Here is a 16,188-nt window from a genome sequence, read left to right as displayed (position 1 = left end):
CTTTCATAGCATCATCCTTCACCCTTCACTATAGAGACACCTTTAATCTCAGATCATGCTTGTGGATAACTGAAATTTATGGGAACATACTATGTGGCTCTCAAGATCAAAGTAACGGTTAACCGTGGGTGAATGTCTTTTCCCTGGCAACAATGACAGTGTCCAGTACACAGTAAAAGATAACAGATTTGTGTTAATTAGCCATTCATTCCATTCCTGTGATTCCAGTCACTATGCAGACTAGCTGCTGTGATAAGTCATTTTGATAATGCTTGCGAAAAGGCTGTCATGTTGACCTAATAGGCTAGACGCACACAAAACACAGCTTATCCAACGAAAGCATGTGTGGAGAGACTGGGGACCTTGCGTCTACTCTCAGCCTATTTATCGGATAGGAGATTAAGCTAGGCCTAATGCAAGACAAGTAACTTCTTTAACTTGCTCACTTGGTCTCCTCAGTTCAATTATGTTTCTAATCCCAGTTAAACTGTTGACCCCATTGCTGGTCCCTTTAGAGTGCTATGGCTGATTGAACTACCAAAACGTTTATGGTAGCAGTGTAAAAAACAACTCCAGCATCTGACCACCAGCAGTAGGCTTTATAAGTATTTTTGCAAAGAGATCAGAGCCCAGAGAAATATTAGAATTAATGTTTTCCAATAACCTTTTTGAGGATAATACATTTTGTGAATCCAGGCCTGACTGTTACATTAGATCAAATATAAACATTTAATACAAACTGAAACCAACACAGAATCATTTTGTACATGACTTTATTGCTGTCAATATGCAAATAACTCACTTTAAGTAACATACTCATTCAAAAATAGTCTATACAGATTATTAATGAAATACCATAAATCTTACAGGGATTCATTTATCTTAAAGTATAGTTTTATTGCTTGAATCTTTTGTTCTACGTTTTACAATAAACTGACACTTGTATCTCAGTGCTTGTGCTTGTTAAATATGAACCATGTTTGTAGATAAAGATTCTCAAATGTGTCAACATTATTAAAAAGAAAAGTTTATACAATTAGCCCCCTATGAATGAACAAATTTTACAGCAAAACATGGACTAATCCTAAACTTAGAAACCTAGAAAATGAATATGCTGTCAAGGTATACAGACAACTAACATTTGCCCCAAGACAGATCAAGATGGGAGCTGGCATATTTGGGATAGAAAACATGACATCAATAGGGACCATGATTAAGAGTGTACCATCATTTTGACATTCATCACAGTTCTATCATACTTCAGATACACTTACAATACAATATTTTTGTTTGACATTATACCACGCAAGATTACAAATATAATTGTATTATATTATCGCTGCAATATATTAGCTTTCATACACTCCTGTAAGAGTAGCATGAAGATAACAGCATAGATAAGAATCACAGTGAAAGATTTGATTCATCTCATTTAACTGGCTGAGATGAATGTTTGAAGATGTTACAATTTAAATAATTTACAAACCCAGTAATCAATAAGACCACATAACCAAAAGCTCTATCTTCAAGCCACTTTAGAAACTGCAATTAATCAAAATCCAGTCCAGGAATTTTTGCACAAGTAAATAATTTAAGCCTACATTTCTACAAGGGCTGCAATGCATCTGTGAGAGCTGGCAACCGAGAAAGCTGGCTGGTGGAGGAGATTAAATGTTGAATGGTTGTGAATGAATATTTGGTCTTGGAACTTTGAAAAGCTGTACACTATATGCAACATTAGTTCTTTCAGATATACAAGACAAGTAACTTCAATATTGCATTGTCTCACAGTGATTCTTCAATGATATCATAGATCATAATCATAATATTATTTCATGTCCTTAAAAAACACTTACTAAATGATCACTTCATTAAAAAAGCTAATAATAAAAATGTTGCCCCACAGACAACTGGAAAAATTGTCATATTGTAAATACACGTAATTATTATTTCACTTAATCTCTCAGCGCTATAATATACGTCACTGTTATTGCATTTATTTAAATGTGATACAAATAAAAATCTTGAATGAATTAGTTACAGAGCAAAAGGAACTCAGAAAGTGATAAGCTAGAGATCCTGTGCTGTGCCCTTTCATGCAAATAATTCAGTATTAATGATGACAGATCATCTTACTGTACTTATAATGCCTGGCACCTACAGTACATTAATTAAGTCAAAGAGGTAGAGCTACAAATAAGTATATTTATATATTTCAATCCCTACTACAGATAATCGTAGTTGGTGTCCTCCTGTCTCTTATAAAGCCGATAGGAACAACAGACCAGGGTTAATTCCACAAATTCAATTATAATTCCAGGTCAGTCGTTGAATTCAGAGATAATTCATTTCCTCTGAATTCCAATGTTAGGTAAATTAAAATAATTTAATTCCCAATTGAAATTATCCCCAACAATTCCCTCGGGCTTTAAGGCTGATGTCAGTGTTCAGATAGCCAAGTTATACTAGAAATATAGAAATACAAGTTTAAATGATTTAAAACAAATCCTGCAGTCGATTTGACACTTTTTGCATTAATTATATTACCTGGGAAATGTACAAATATTGAATTCCAATTCAAAAAATATTTTCTTTATAATTCCAATTCAAACAGTATAATTCCAAAACTTTAAGATTCTTGGAATTAGAATGTAATTCAACAGAAATTCTCCACTTCATGAGTGATTTCAAGAATTGAATTAGAAATTCTAATGACATTGCAATTGACCTCAACCCTGCAACAAACATAACTAATAGAACAGATCAATCAGAAAAGTTTATCAGTTTCATACACACTGGGAAGGAAAATAGCCAAACCAACATTTTTGTTCAAAAAATATTTTGCATAAATAAATATGATAATACAGGTGTGAAGGAGTGGGGGAAAGGACAGAAACACCTGAATATCCAAAAAGGACACTATGGGCCTATGATGGACAGTTGGACATGAAATCATAATGGGATTTTAAAGTTTGATCTGTTCTGGCCGGCATAGAATAGGACAGTCAAGTCCAACTTCACAGCTCCATAAGAGTTGCATAATAAAGTATGTTGTACTTAATTACCTAACAGGCATGAATTATGAATACATAAAGCATTGTATTAGTTTAAATGCTTTATAAATCATTAATACCATACCCATGAATAAGCAATGAATGGTTTCCAAAGAACTTCAACGTTTTCCTTGGTGTAGAGCATGACCTCTACAGCAAATTAAGGATTTTCAAACGCAACCCCTCCCCCTCTCATACAAACACGTACATCTCCCCGTTTCACAAGGCTCCCTCCTATACTTCTCATTCTCAAAAGGAAGAATTATGTCAGTTATCTTAAATTAAAAATATGTACTTCAGCAGGACATTTTAAAGAGAATTATAAAACAGTGCTACAGTATAAAAGAGGCTGCTGTAGGGGTCTTTGGTTACGTCCAAAATGGCATCTCATTCCCTACATAGTGCACTACTTTTGACCAGAGCCCTAAGGGGACAAAAGTAGTGCACTATATAGGAAATAGGGTGCGATTTCAGATGCACTTTGTGCTGTGTTGATTAGTACTGTGGTGTGCAGGTGCTGGTTCTGTTGGGTTGTTTGTGTTAGACTAGAGGGACATTTCAGATCCCAGAGACTAGTTTTTCCAGAAGAAACCGTTGTCCTCTGGGTCCAGGTCGATCCTAATCTGAGGCACAGCTTTTTTTCAATAGATTCAGACTGAGAGAGAGAAAGAGAGGAGAGGGAGAAAGAGAGAGGAGACAGAGAGAAGGTAGAGAGATTGAACAACCATGACACGCTATACTCTATGACTGATTGTCACACTATGTAATCTGTGGGTGTCTGGGGGTATAGAATAAGGCACGCAGGCTTGCTCACACAGATACCTTGCTACAGTAGTGGGTTCAAAGTAGTCCTCAACATGGGGAGTGTTGGTCACGGAAAGACGACGGGGGTCCTAAGAGAGAAGGCAAAACACACACAACATTAACATGTTTCAGACACTTAAATATTCACTCTCAAAATATCATCAAAATTCAGACCAGGTCCAGCAAAAGAGGAAAATTCGAGCAAGCGTTGCAAAGCCATGATGTTTCACAGTAGAAGCAGCTGTTAATTAAGCATTTGTAAGCAGCTGAAAATAGAACAATAAGAAAGGATTAGAAAAGTAAGCTCATCTGCATTAGTGTGCATAATACAGCTGGATGTCTGCAGTCAGAGAAATGCGAGAGATCTGATCAAGACTCAAAGATGAGGTTAGAGCTTCACAAAGGGGAAGAGGGAGAAGGAGCGACAGAGAGAGATATATACAGTGCCCATGGAAAGTATTTAGACCCCTTGTTACATTAGACTTCTTCTAAAATTGATTTTTTTTAAAGATACCCTCAATCTACACAGAATACCCCATAAAGACAAAGCGTAAACAGGTTTTAGAAATTTTTGCAAATGTAATACAAATAAAAAACACAAATACCTTAATTACATACAGTTGAAGTTGGAAGTTTACAGTTGAAGTCGGAAGTCATTAAAACTCATTTTTCAACCACTCCACAAATTTCTTGTTAACAAACTATAGTTTTAGCAGGTCGGATAGGACATCTACTTTGTGCATGACACAAGTCATTTTTCCAACAATTGTTTACAGACAGATTATTTCACTTATAATTCACTGTATCACAATTCCAGTGGGTCAGAAGTTTACATACACTAAGTTGACTGTGCCTTAAACAGCTTGGAAAATTCCAGAAAATGATGTCATGGCTTTAGAAGCTTCTGATAGGCTAATTGACATAATTTGAGTCAATTGGAGGTGAACCTGTGGATGTATTTCAAGGCCTACCTTCAAACTCAGTGCCTCTGTGCTTGACATCATGGGAAAATCAAAAGAAAATCAGCCAAGAAAAACTGTAGACCTCCACAAGTCTGGTTCATTCTTGGGAGCAATTTCCAAACGCCTGAAGGTACCACGTTCATCTGCACAAACAATAGTACGCAAGTATAAATACCATGGAACCACGCAGCCGTCATACCGCTCAGGAAAGAGACGCATTCTGTCTCCTAGAGATTAACGTACTTTGGTGCGAAAAATGCAAATCCATCCAAGAACAACAGCAAAGGACCTTGTGAAGATGCTGGAGGAAACAGGTACAAAAGTATTTATATCCACAGTAAAACAAGTCCTATATCAACATAACCTGAAAGGTCGCTCAGCAAGGAAGAAGCCACTGCTCAAAAACCGGCATAAAAAAAGCCAGACTACGGTTTGCAACTGCACATGGGGATAAAGCACGGGGGTGGCAGCATCATGTTGTGGGGGTGCTTTGCTGCAGGAGGGACTGGTGCACTTCTCAAAATAGATGGCATCATGAGGAGGAAAATTGTGGATATATTGAAGCAACATCTCAAGACATCAGTCAGGAAGTTAAATCTTGGTCGCAAATGGGTCTTCCAAATGGACAATGACACCAAGCATACTTCCAAAGTTGTGGCAAAATGGCTTAAGGAAAACAAAGTCAAGGTATTGGAGTGGCCATCACAAAGCCCTGACCTCAATCCCATAGAAAATTTGTGGGCAGAACTGAAAAAGTGTGTGCGAGCAAGGAGGCCTACAAACCTGATTCAGTTACACCAGCTCTGTCAGGAGGAATGGGCCAAAATGCACCCAACTTATTGTGGGAAGCTTGTGGAAGGCTACCCGAAACGTTTGACCCAAGTTAAACAATTTAAAGGCAATGCTACCAAATACTATTACAGTGTATGTAAACTTCTGACCCACTGGGAATGTGATGAAAGAAATAAAAGCTGAAATAAATCATTCTCTCTACTATTATTCTGACATTTCACATTCTAAAAATAAAGTGATGATCCTAACTGACCTAAGACAGGGAACTTTTACTAGGAATAAATGTCAGGAATTGTGAAAGCTGAGTTTTAAATGTATTTGGTTAAGGTGTATGTAAACTTCCGACTTCAACTGTAGTATTCAGACCCTTTGCTATGAGTGTAATGGGTGCGTGCTGGTGGCAGGGAAGTCAGGCGCAGGAGAACGAACTTGGTATAAACGGAGTCGTTTAATAAGTGCTCACAAAACTCAGAAAACCAAAATATGCAAAATAATAAAAGTGGGTACAAAACCCGTCGCGCACCAGAACATAACTTGCATATCACATACAAACAAACAAACAATCACCGACAAGGACACGAGGAGAAACAGAGGGTTAAATACACAACATGTAATTGATGAGATTGGAACCAGGTGTGATGTAAGACAAGAAAAAACCAATGGAAAATGAAAAATGGATCAGCGATGGCTAGAAGGTCGGTGACGTCGACCACCGAACACCGCCCGAACAAGGAGAGGGACCGACTTCGGCGGAAGTCATGACAGTACCCCCCCCGACACCGACCTCGGGGACGACCCGCAGGGTGATCCGGATGGAGACGATGGAACTCTCGCAGCATTGAAGGATCCAATACGTCCTCCACAGGAACCCAGCATCTCTCCTCCGGACCATACCCCTCCAAGCCCTTGAGGTACTGAAGGCCCCTCGCCCGAAGTCTCGAATCCAGTATGGAACGAACGGAGTATGCCGGGGCCCCCTCGATGTCCAGAGGTCTTCCCTGTGGCTCAGTTAGTAGAGCATGGTGTTTGCAACGCCAGCATGGTGTGTGTAACGCCAGGGTTGTGGGTTCGATTCCCATGGGGGGCCAGTACAAATTTTTTCTTTTACAAAAAATTGTTTAAAAATGCATGAAATGAAATGTATGCACTCACTACTGTAAGTCGCTCTGGATAAGAGCGTCTGCTAAATGACTAAAATATCAAATGTAATATAAATATGGGGCGGAGGAACCTCCCGCACCTCAGACTCCTGGAGCGGGCCAGCCACCACCGGCCTGAGGAGAGACACATGGAACGAGGGGTTAATACGGTAATCGGGGGGAAGCTGTAACCTATAACAAACCTCGTTCACTCTCCTCAGGACTTTAAATGGCCCCACAAACCGCGGACCCAGCTTCCAACAGGGCAGAGGGAGGGGCAGGTTTCGGGTTGAGAGCCAGACCCGGTCCGCCTCACAACGGTGACGGTCTGCGCCAACTTTTTGGCGCAGCACGGCGCGCTGAAGGTGGACATGGGTGCCGGAACCAGTCGTCCACCGCAGGAGCCTCGGTCTGACTCTGATGCCAAGGAGCCAGAACAGGCTGATACCCCAATACACACTGGAAGGGAGAGAGGTTAGTGGAGGAGTGGCGGAGCGAGGTCTGGGCCATCTCTGCCCAGGGCACGAACGCTGCCCTCTCCCCCAGCCGGTCCTGGCAATATGACCTCAGAAACCTGCCCACATCCTGGTTAACTCTCTCCACCTGCCCGTTACTCTTGGGGTGAAAACCTGAGGTAAGGCTGACCGAGACCCCCAGATGTTCCATGAATGCCCTCCAGACCCTCGACGTGAACTGGGGACCCCGATCAGACACTATATCCTCAGGCACCCCGTAGTGCCGGAAGACGTGTGTAAACAGGGCCTCCGCAGTCTGTAGGGCCGTAGGGAGACCGGGCAAAGGTAGGAGACGACAGGACTTCACAACGACCAGGATCGTGGAGTTACCCTGTGAAGGAGGAAGATCGGTCAGGAAATCTACTGACAGGTGCGACCACGGCCGTTGTGGAATGGGTAAGGGTTGTAACTTACCTCTGGGCAGGTGCCTAGGAGCCTTACACTGGGCGCACACCGAGCAGGAGGAAACATAAACCCTCACATCCTTGGCCAAAGTGGGCCACCAGTACTTCCCACTAAGACGGCGCACCGTCCGACCGATCCCAGGATGACCAGAGGAGGGTGACGTGTGGGCCCAATAGATCAGCCGGTCGCGGACAGCAGACGGAACGTATAGACGCCCAGCTGGATACTGGAGGGGAGCGGGCTCTGCACGTAACGCCTGCTCAATGTCCGCGTCCAGCTCCCACACTACCGGCGCCACCAGGCAAGAGGTGGGGAGTATGGGAGTGGGATCTATGGGCCGCTCCTCTGTGTTATATGGCCAGGACAATGCGTCTGCCTTAACGTTCTGGGAGCCTGGTCTGTAGGAAAGGGTAAACACAAAACGGGTGAAAAACATGGCCCACCTTGCCTGGCGAGGGTTCAGTCTCCTCGCCTCCCAGATGTACTCCAGATTGCGGTGGTTAGTCCAGATGAGAAAAGGGTGTCTAGCCCCCTCAAGCCAATGTCTCCACGCCTTCAAGACCTTTATGACAGCCAACAGCTCCCGGTCCCCCACATCATAGTCCCTTCGCTCCGCCGGGCTAAGCTTCTTCAAGAAGGCACAGGGGCGGAGCTTCGGTGGCGTACCCGAGCGCTGAGAGAGCACAGCTCCTATCCCAGCCTCGGACGCGTCCACCTCCACTATGAGCGCCAAAGAGGGATCCGGATGGGCCAACACGGGAGCCGAGGTAAACAGAGCCCTCAGGTGACTAAAAGCCCTGTCCGCCTCAGCTGACCACTGCCAGCGCACCAGGCCCCCCTTTAGCAGTGAGGTAATGGGAGCCGCTACCTGACCAAAACCCCGGATAAACCTCCGGTAGTAGTTGGCAAACCCTAAGAACCGCTGCACCTCCTTTACCGTGGTGGGAGTCGGCCAATTATGCACAGCTGCAATGGGGTCACTCTCCATCTCCACCCCTGAAGTGGAAATGCGATACCCTAGGAAGGAGACGGACTGTTGGAAGAACAGGCATTTCTCAGCCTTGACGTACAGGTCATGCTCCAGCAGGCGACTAAGCACTCCGCGCACCAGGGACACATGCTCAGCGCGTGTAGCGGAGTATTTCAAAATGTCATCAATATACACCACTACACCCTGCCCGTGCAGGTCTCTGAAAATCTCGTCTACAAAGGCTTGGAAGACTGATGGCACATTCATCAACCCGTACGGCATGACGAGGTACTAATAGTGCCCAGAGGTGGTACTGAAAGCCGTCTTCCACTCGTCTCCCTCTCGGATACGCACCAGGTTGTAAGCGCTCCTGAGATCTAGTTTAGTCAAGAAGTGCGCCCCGTGCATTGACTCTATTGCTGTGGCTATGAGCGGTAGCGGGTAACTATACCTCACAGTGATCTGATTCAGACCACGATAGTCAATACACAGGCGCAGACCTCCCTCCTTCTTCTTCACAAAAAAGAAACTCGAGGAGGTGGGTAAAGTGGAGGACCGAATGTACCCCTGATGCAGGGATTCGGAGACATATGTTTCCATAGCCTCCGTCTCCACTTGTGAGAGGGGATACACGTGACTCCTGGGAAGTGCAGCATCTACCAGGAGATCTATCACACAATCGGCCTGTCGATGAGGTGGTAATTGAGTCAAATTCTTTTTGTAAATCGGCATATTCAGGGGGAATGCTCACGGTGGAAACCTGGTCTGGACTCTCCACCGTAGTAGCACCAACGGAAACCCCCAAACCCCTAAAAACCTACCTGAGCACTCTTGCGACCACCAGAGAGCCCTCTGTGGCCAAGAAACAGTGAGGTTATGACAAGCTAACCATGGTAGGCCCAGCACCACGGGAAACGCAGGTGAGTCGATAAAGAAGAGACTAATTCTCTCCGTATGACCCCCCTGCGTCACCATGCCCAAAGGCGTGGTGACCTCCCTAATTAACCCTGACCCTAACGGTCGACTATCTAAGGCGTGAACGGGGAATGGCACATCCACGGGAACAATGGGGATCCCTAAACTATGGGCTAAAGCACTATCAATAAAATTCCAAACTGCACCTGAATCGACTAGCGCCTTATGCTGGGAATGCGGGGGAAAACTCAGGGAATGTGACAAACACAAACATCTGTGCAACAGAGGACTCTGGGTGAGAATGGTGCCGGCTCACCTGGGGTTATGCCAGAGCGCCCTGCCTGCTGCCTCGACTCCCAGAGGAACCAACCCGGCACCGACCGGCAGTGTGACCTCTGCGGCCATAGATGGTGCACGAGCGGGAACCCCCTCCGGTCTCCCTGCACACCGCCCCTCCCAGCTCCATAGGTATCGGAGAGGGGGTGCGGGAGGATGGAACTACCAGACGCCGATCTGAATGTCTACAAGTAGCCAGCAGGTTGTCAAGTCGGATGGACAGGTCCACCAGCTGGTCCAACGTGAGGGTGGTGTCTCTGCAGGCCAGCTCCCGATGGACGTCCTCGTGCAGACTGCAGCGGTAATGGTCGATCAGGGCCCTGTTGTTCCATCTCGCGCCGGCAGCCAGGGTCCTAAACTCCAGGGCAAACTCCTGGGCGCTCCTCATCTCCTGCCTCAGATGGTAGAGGCGCTCACCCGCCGCTCTACCCTCGGGTGGGTGGTCAAAGACTGCCCGGAAACGGCAGGTAAACTCCTAAAACTGGTCCAACGCCGCATCTCCCTCTCTCCACACGGTGTTGGCTCACTCCAGGGCTCTCCCGGTGAGGCACGAGACGAGGGCGGACACCCTCTCATGGCCCGATGGAGCCGGGTGAACGGTGGCCAGATAGAGGTCTAATTGTAATAAGAACCCCTGGCAGTTCGCAGCCCCCCCATCGTACTCCTGGGGCAAGGAGAGACGGATCCCACTGGGTTCAGGTGGGAAAGGGGTGCTCAAGAGAGACCTTGGTTGTGCTGGTGGAGGCGCTGGAAGAACTCCCTGTCTCTCCCATCGGTCCATTGTCCGGACAACGCGATCCATAGCGGTACCAAGATGGTGAAGTAGTACTGCATGCTCCTGGACGCGCTCCTGGACGCGCTCCTCCACCTCAATGGCCGGGGTACCTTCTCCTGCTGACTCCATAGTTCGGGTCGGTGATTCTGTAATGGGTGCGTGCTGGTGGCAGGGAAGTCAGGCGCAGGAGAACGAACTTGGTATAAACGGAGTCGTTTAATAAGTGCTCACAAAACTCCGAAAACCAAAACTTGCACATCACATACAAACAAACAATCACCGACAAGGACATGAGAGGAAACAGAGGGTTAAATACACAACATGTAATTGATGAGATTGGAACCAGGTGTGATGTAAGACAAGACAAAACCAATGGAAAATGAAAAATGGATCAGACATGGCTAGAAGGGCGGTGACGGCGACCGCCGAACACCGCCCAAACAAGGAGAGGGACCGACTTCGGCGGAAGTCGTGACAATGAGACTCGAAATTGAGCTCAGGTGCATCCTGTATCTATTAATCATCTTTGCGATGTTTCTACAACTTGATTGGAGTCCACCCGTGGTCAATTCAATTGATTGGACATGCATAAACCAAGCCATAAGGTCAAAGGAATTGTCCGTAGAGCTCAGAGACAGGATTGTGTTGAGGCACAGATCTGGGGAAGGGTACCAAAACATTTCTGCAGCATTGAAGATCCCAAAGAACACAGTGGCCTCCACTCTTAAATGGAAGAAGTTTGGAACCACCAAGACTCTTCCTAGAGCTGGCAGCCCAACCAAACTGAGCAATCAGGGGAGAAGGGTTTTGGTCAGGGAGGTGACCAAGAACCCAATGGTCACTCTGACAGCGCTCTAGAATTCCTCTGTGGATATGGGAGAACCTTCCAGAAGGACAACCATCTCTGTAGCACTCCACCAATCAGGCCTTTATGGTAGAGTGGCCAGTAAAAAGGCACATGACAGCCTGCTTGGAGTTCGCCAAAAGGCACCTAAATTGACTCTGACTATGAGAAATTAGATTCTCTGGTCTAATGAAACCAAGATTGAACTCTTTGGCCTGAATGCCAAGCGTCTCGTCTGGAGGAAACCTGGCACCTTCCCTACGGTGAAGCATGGGGGTGGCAGCATCTTGCTGTGGGGATGTTTTTCAGGGACTGGGAAACTAGTCAGGATTGAGGCAAAGATGAATGGCGCAAAGTACAGAGAGATCCTTGATGAAAACCTGCTCCAGTGCGCTCAGGACCTCAGACTGGGGGGCGAGGGCTCACCTTCCAACAGGACAACAACCCTAAGCATACAGCCAAGATAATGTAGGAGTGGCTTCGAGACAAGTCTCTGAATGCCCTTGAGTGGCCCAGCCAGAGGCCGGACTTGAACCCAATCAAACATCTCTGGAGAGACCTGAAAATAGCTATGCAGCAACGCTCCCCATCCAACCGGATAGAGCTTGAGAGGATCTGCACAGAAGAATGGGAGAAACTCCCCAAATACAGGTGTGCCAAGCTTGTAGAGTCCTACCCAAGAAGATTTGAGGCTGTAATCGCTGCCAAAGGTGCTTCAACAAAATACTGATTAAAAGGTCTGAATACATATGTAAATGTTATATTTCTTTTTTTTTGGGGGGGGGGGGTTGTCATTATGGGGTATTGTGTGTAGATTGATGAGACATTTAAAAAAAAAAAAAATTATACATTTTTGAATAAGGCTGTAACCTAACAAAATGTGGAAAAAGTCAAGGGGTCTGAATAACTTCTGAAGGCACAGTACAAAAACAGACAGAGAAAAAAAGAGCGAGAAAGAGCGAGAGAGAAGAGACAGAGTGAGCGAGACAAATAGAGACAGAGGGGAAGGAGGCAAGAAGGTAAGATAAACTTTCCAAGAAGGCCTTAGCAGCACTCATTAAGACTGATTTTACACATAATACGTAAATATGTGTAGTAAGACCTCTTTCTCTTCACCACAGATGTGCAACTTTCCTGTTTACACTATCCTTACTTTACCCATCTGTGCAGTTATTAGCATACCGTAAATACACAGTACAGAGACAAACAAAAGAAGGATAGCTATTCAAACTATACAGGAGTTTGTTATCTAAACCATATTGCACATACTGTTGCACACTTGATTAATGAAAAGATTCACAAATGTGTGGACCTTTTAAAAGTCTTGGCTGACAACAAATGCTGTCTACTCTACTGGTATAATGGTAATTAGCGTCAGAGAGCCATTGGGAGAATCTCAATTGCATATTCCTTGCGTCCTCTCTCCTCGCCTCCTTCTCAAAACCCATTGGAGGAGAAGGTCAGAGGGGACGGACCTCTGGCTTTCTTATCTAATGGGTTTTGAGAAGGAGGCGAGGAGTATGCAATTGAGATTCTCCCATTGTCTTTACACTATACCCCTCAGAGGGGGGTATGTGGTGCAGAAGTGTCCAACACTACCTAAAGAGGTGGCTTGGAAAAGAGATTTGAATCTAGATCTGTCTCTTTACACTACAAAATATGTGTTGTGGAACTGGTATGTGTCGTCAAAGAAGTGTAGTGTAAAAAGGCTCTAAGCCCCGTGCAGTTGTGGGTACGAGACCCCATGCAGTCTTGTTGTACTCACTGTCCGAGGCCTTATCCTTATTCCCCAACATGGGCTCCGTCTCCATTATATCCATGGAGATTTTAATACTGGGGATTTTGTCATTGTAGGGGTACTCAGGGGGCTGGAGGGAGAGAATAACAATGGCTATACTTTCTGCTACTTACTTCAACTCATTTAACATATTGGCAACTAACTACCTGGGTCATATTCATTAGGGCACACTATAGCAAATCATTTTGCAATGGAAAATCAAAATCAAAATAAGTTCAGGTACTGTAGTCCCTCCCTGTTTCATTGCGTTTGCTTCTGTTTGGTACCTAATGAATACGACCCATGTATCTACTGTAATGGCGTCCAGTGGTGTGCCGTTTAAAGAAACAAACAAGTAAATCATAATGTCATCCATGCTGTGTAATTATCATTTTACAATGTAGTTTCTACACAAATACCTGGTGATATCTGTACCGTATGTATGTCTGTAGGAAAAGACAGTGCTCAGACAGACAGACAGTGTTCATTTCAGTACCGTAACATAAAGTGTTAGCCAGTTCTCATTTGGAGAACAGTGTTCACAGAAGGGATAGTTTCGGATAGGAGGAGTGGTGTGACTGTTAGGAGGGAGGACAGGTCATGAGTTAAGTGTGCTAGTGTTCTACAAAAAGTAACATGCTGCTGTTACTACTACTGTTACTACTACTGCTACTGTTACTACTACTGTTACTGTTACTACTACTACTACTGTTACTACTACTGTTACTGTTACTACTACTGTTACTACTACTGCTACTGTTACTACTACTGCTACTGTTACTACTACTACTACTACTACAAGGTAGATCCCTTGGGGGAAACACATGAAATCAAGCAGACTGATCCACTTTCAATAAAGCCTCAAAATGACTTACAAAATCGATTTCACTGTCGATGCTTCCTTTCTTCTGTTTCTTCTTCCTCTTCTCATCCTCCTTCTTCTTCTTGTCTTTCTCTGGGATGACGTCGTCCAGGTAGCTGAGATCTTGCTGGGAGAAGATGTAGTCCATGGCCTTTCTGACTGCCACCAGGGCCAAGATCTGGAGAGACGGACACAGACGCGTCAGTGGGGATAGATAATGGCTACTATATACTGTGTTGGTGGGCACGTGGCTGGATGCATTGTATAGTATCGTGTGTTTGTGTCTGTTAGTAACGGTTTCCATACTGTTTTAGTGAATGTGTCACTGCTGTATTGTACGTGTTTGAATGGTTTATTATTGGCTCCTTGGTACATTTCATCTTGTAGGTGTACTTGTTTGTGTATGTCGGACTCTCACACACGTACCTGTGAATGTGTGTCTGTGCATGCCTAGGGGTACTAAAACTCTAAACCACTTTTATTCTCCCCACAGAAACACATATAAGGCCCTCCCTCACCCTCCCTTTGGCAAATCTAACCATTACTCTATTAACCTGCTTCCTGTTTACAAACAAAAGCTCAAACAGGAAGTACCAGTGACGCATTCAATACGGAAGTGATCCGATGAAGCAGACGCGAGGCTACAAGACTGGGAGTACAGACTGGGATATGTTCCAGGATTCATCCGATAGCATTGAGGAGTTTACCACATCACTCACAGGCTTCATCAATAAGTGCATAGATGATGTCATCCCCACAGTGACTATACAAACGTATCCAAACCAAAAAACATGGATTACAGGCAATATCCTCGCTGGACTAAAGGGTAGAGCTATTGCTTACAAGAAAGGGGACACGAACATGGACGCATACATAGAAATCTGCTACGACCTCTGATCAGACATCAAACATGCAAAAGAACAATATAGAAGGAAGGTGGAATTCTATTACAACGGCTTCAATGCTAAACGTACTGTATGTGGCAGGGCTAGCAAACGATAACGGATTACAAAGGGAAACCCAGCCTTGAGATGCCCAGTGATGCAGAACTCCAAAACGAGCTAAATGCATTTTATGCTCGCTTCAAGGAAAACAATATTGAGTCCTGTTGTTCCGGATGACTGTGTGATCTCGCTCTCCATGGCCGATGTAAAACTTTTAAACAAGTTGACATTTTCAATCTCCACGTGTCCCAGTTTGTAATCGCAACATGTTTTAATCTGACCACCATTGTCCCTGTTCCCAAGGACTCCAAGGTAACCAGGACCATCGACATGTAGCACTCACATCTGTAATTATGAAGTGCTTTGAAAGGCTGGTCATGACAAAAATCAACACTATCATCCCAGACACCCTGGACTCACTTCAATTCGCATATTGCCCTAAGATCACACAGATCCACAGATAACGCAATCTCAACTGCACTTCACAGTGCCCTCTCGCACCTGGACAAGAGGGGAAATAGCTATGTGAGAATGCTGTACATAGACTACAGCTCAGCGTTCAACACCATAGTTCCCTCCAAGCTCATTACCAAGCTGGGGACCTTGGGACTGAACACATCCCTCTGTAACTGGTTCCTGGACTTCCTGACGGGACTCTCCCAGGTGGTGAGTGTAGGCAACAACACCTCTGCTACGTGGACCCTCAACACGCGGCCCCCTCAAGGGTGTGTCCTTAGTCTGTTTACCCATGACTGTGTGGCCACGCAAGACTCCAACACCATCATCAAGTTTGCTGAAGACACGACAGTGGCTGGCCTGATCACCAATGGCAATGAGAGCCTACAGGGAGGAGGTCAGAGACTTGGCAGTGTGGTGCAATGACAACAACCTCTCCTTCAACATTAGGAAGACAAAGGACTACCGTGGACTACAGGAGAAAGAGGGGAGAGCATGCCCCCATCCACATTGACAGGGCAGTAGTGGAGGGTTGAGAGATTCAAGTTCCTTGGACCACCCCACACAGTCGTGAAGAGGGCACAACAGTGCCTCTTCCCCCTCCAGAGAGTGAAAAGATTTGGCATGGGCCCTCGGATC

At 45.2% G+C, this 16,188-nt stretch overlaps 1 protein-coding gene across 5 annotated transcripts in view; it reads right to left on the bottom strand.

The window, feature by feature from the left end:
* Positions 1-756: 756 nt before the first annotated feature.
* Positions 757-16,188, bottom strand: part of LOC106569503 (electrogenic sodium bicarbonate cotransporter 1) — a 109,696-nt gene continuing 94,264 nt past the window's right edge. For 4 of the 5 annotated variants that reach the window (XM_014140925.2, XM_014140935.2, XM_014140909.2 and 1 more), the window contains 4 exons: positions 14,163-14,327; positions 13,276-13,378; positions 3,876-3,946; positions 757-3,708 (listed from right to left, as the gene is read on the bottom strand). In XM_014140925.2, coding sequence (XP_013996400.1) covers positions 3,906-3,946; positions 13,276-13,378; positions 14,163-14,327 — 309 coding nt within the window. In that variant the 3' untranslated portion in view covers positions 757-3,708; positions 3,876-3,905. Of the gene's footprint in view, positions 3,709-3,867; positions 3,947-13,275; positions 13,379-14,162; positions 14,328-16,188 lie in introns of all 5 variants that reach the window. The other variant, XM_014140917.2, reaches the window with a different exon arrangement.

The sequence above is a fragment of the Salmo salar genome, chromosome ssa01 (assembly GCF_905237065.1).
Source record: "Salmo salar chromosome ssa01, Ssal_v3.1, whole genome shotgun sequence".
NCBI classification, from domain to species: Eukaryota; Metazoa; Chordata; class Actinopteri; order Salmoniformes; family Salmonidae; genus Salmo; species Salmo salar.
The sequence above is the reverse complement of the archived record's forward strand: the minus strand, read 5'-3'. Positions and strand labels throughout refer to the sequence as shown.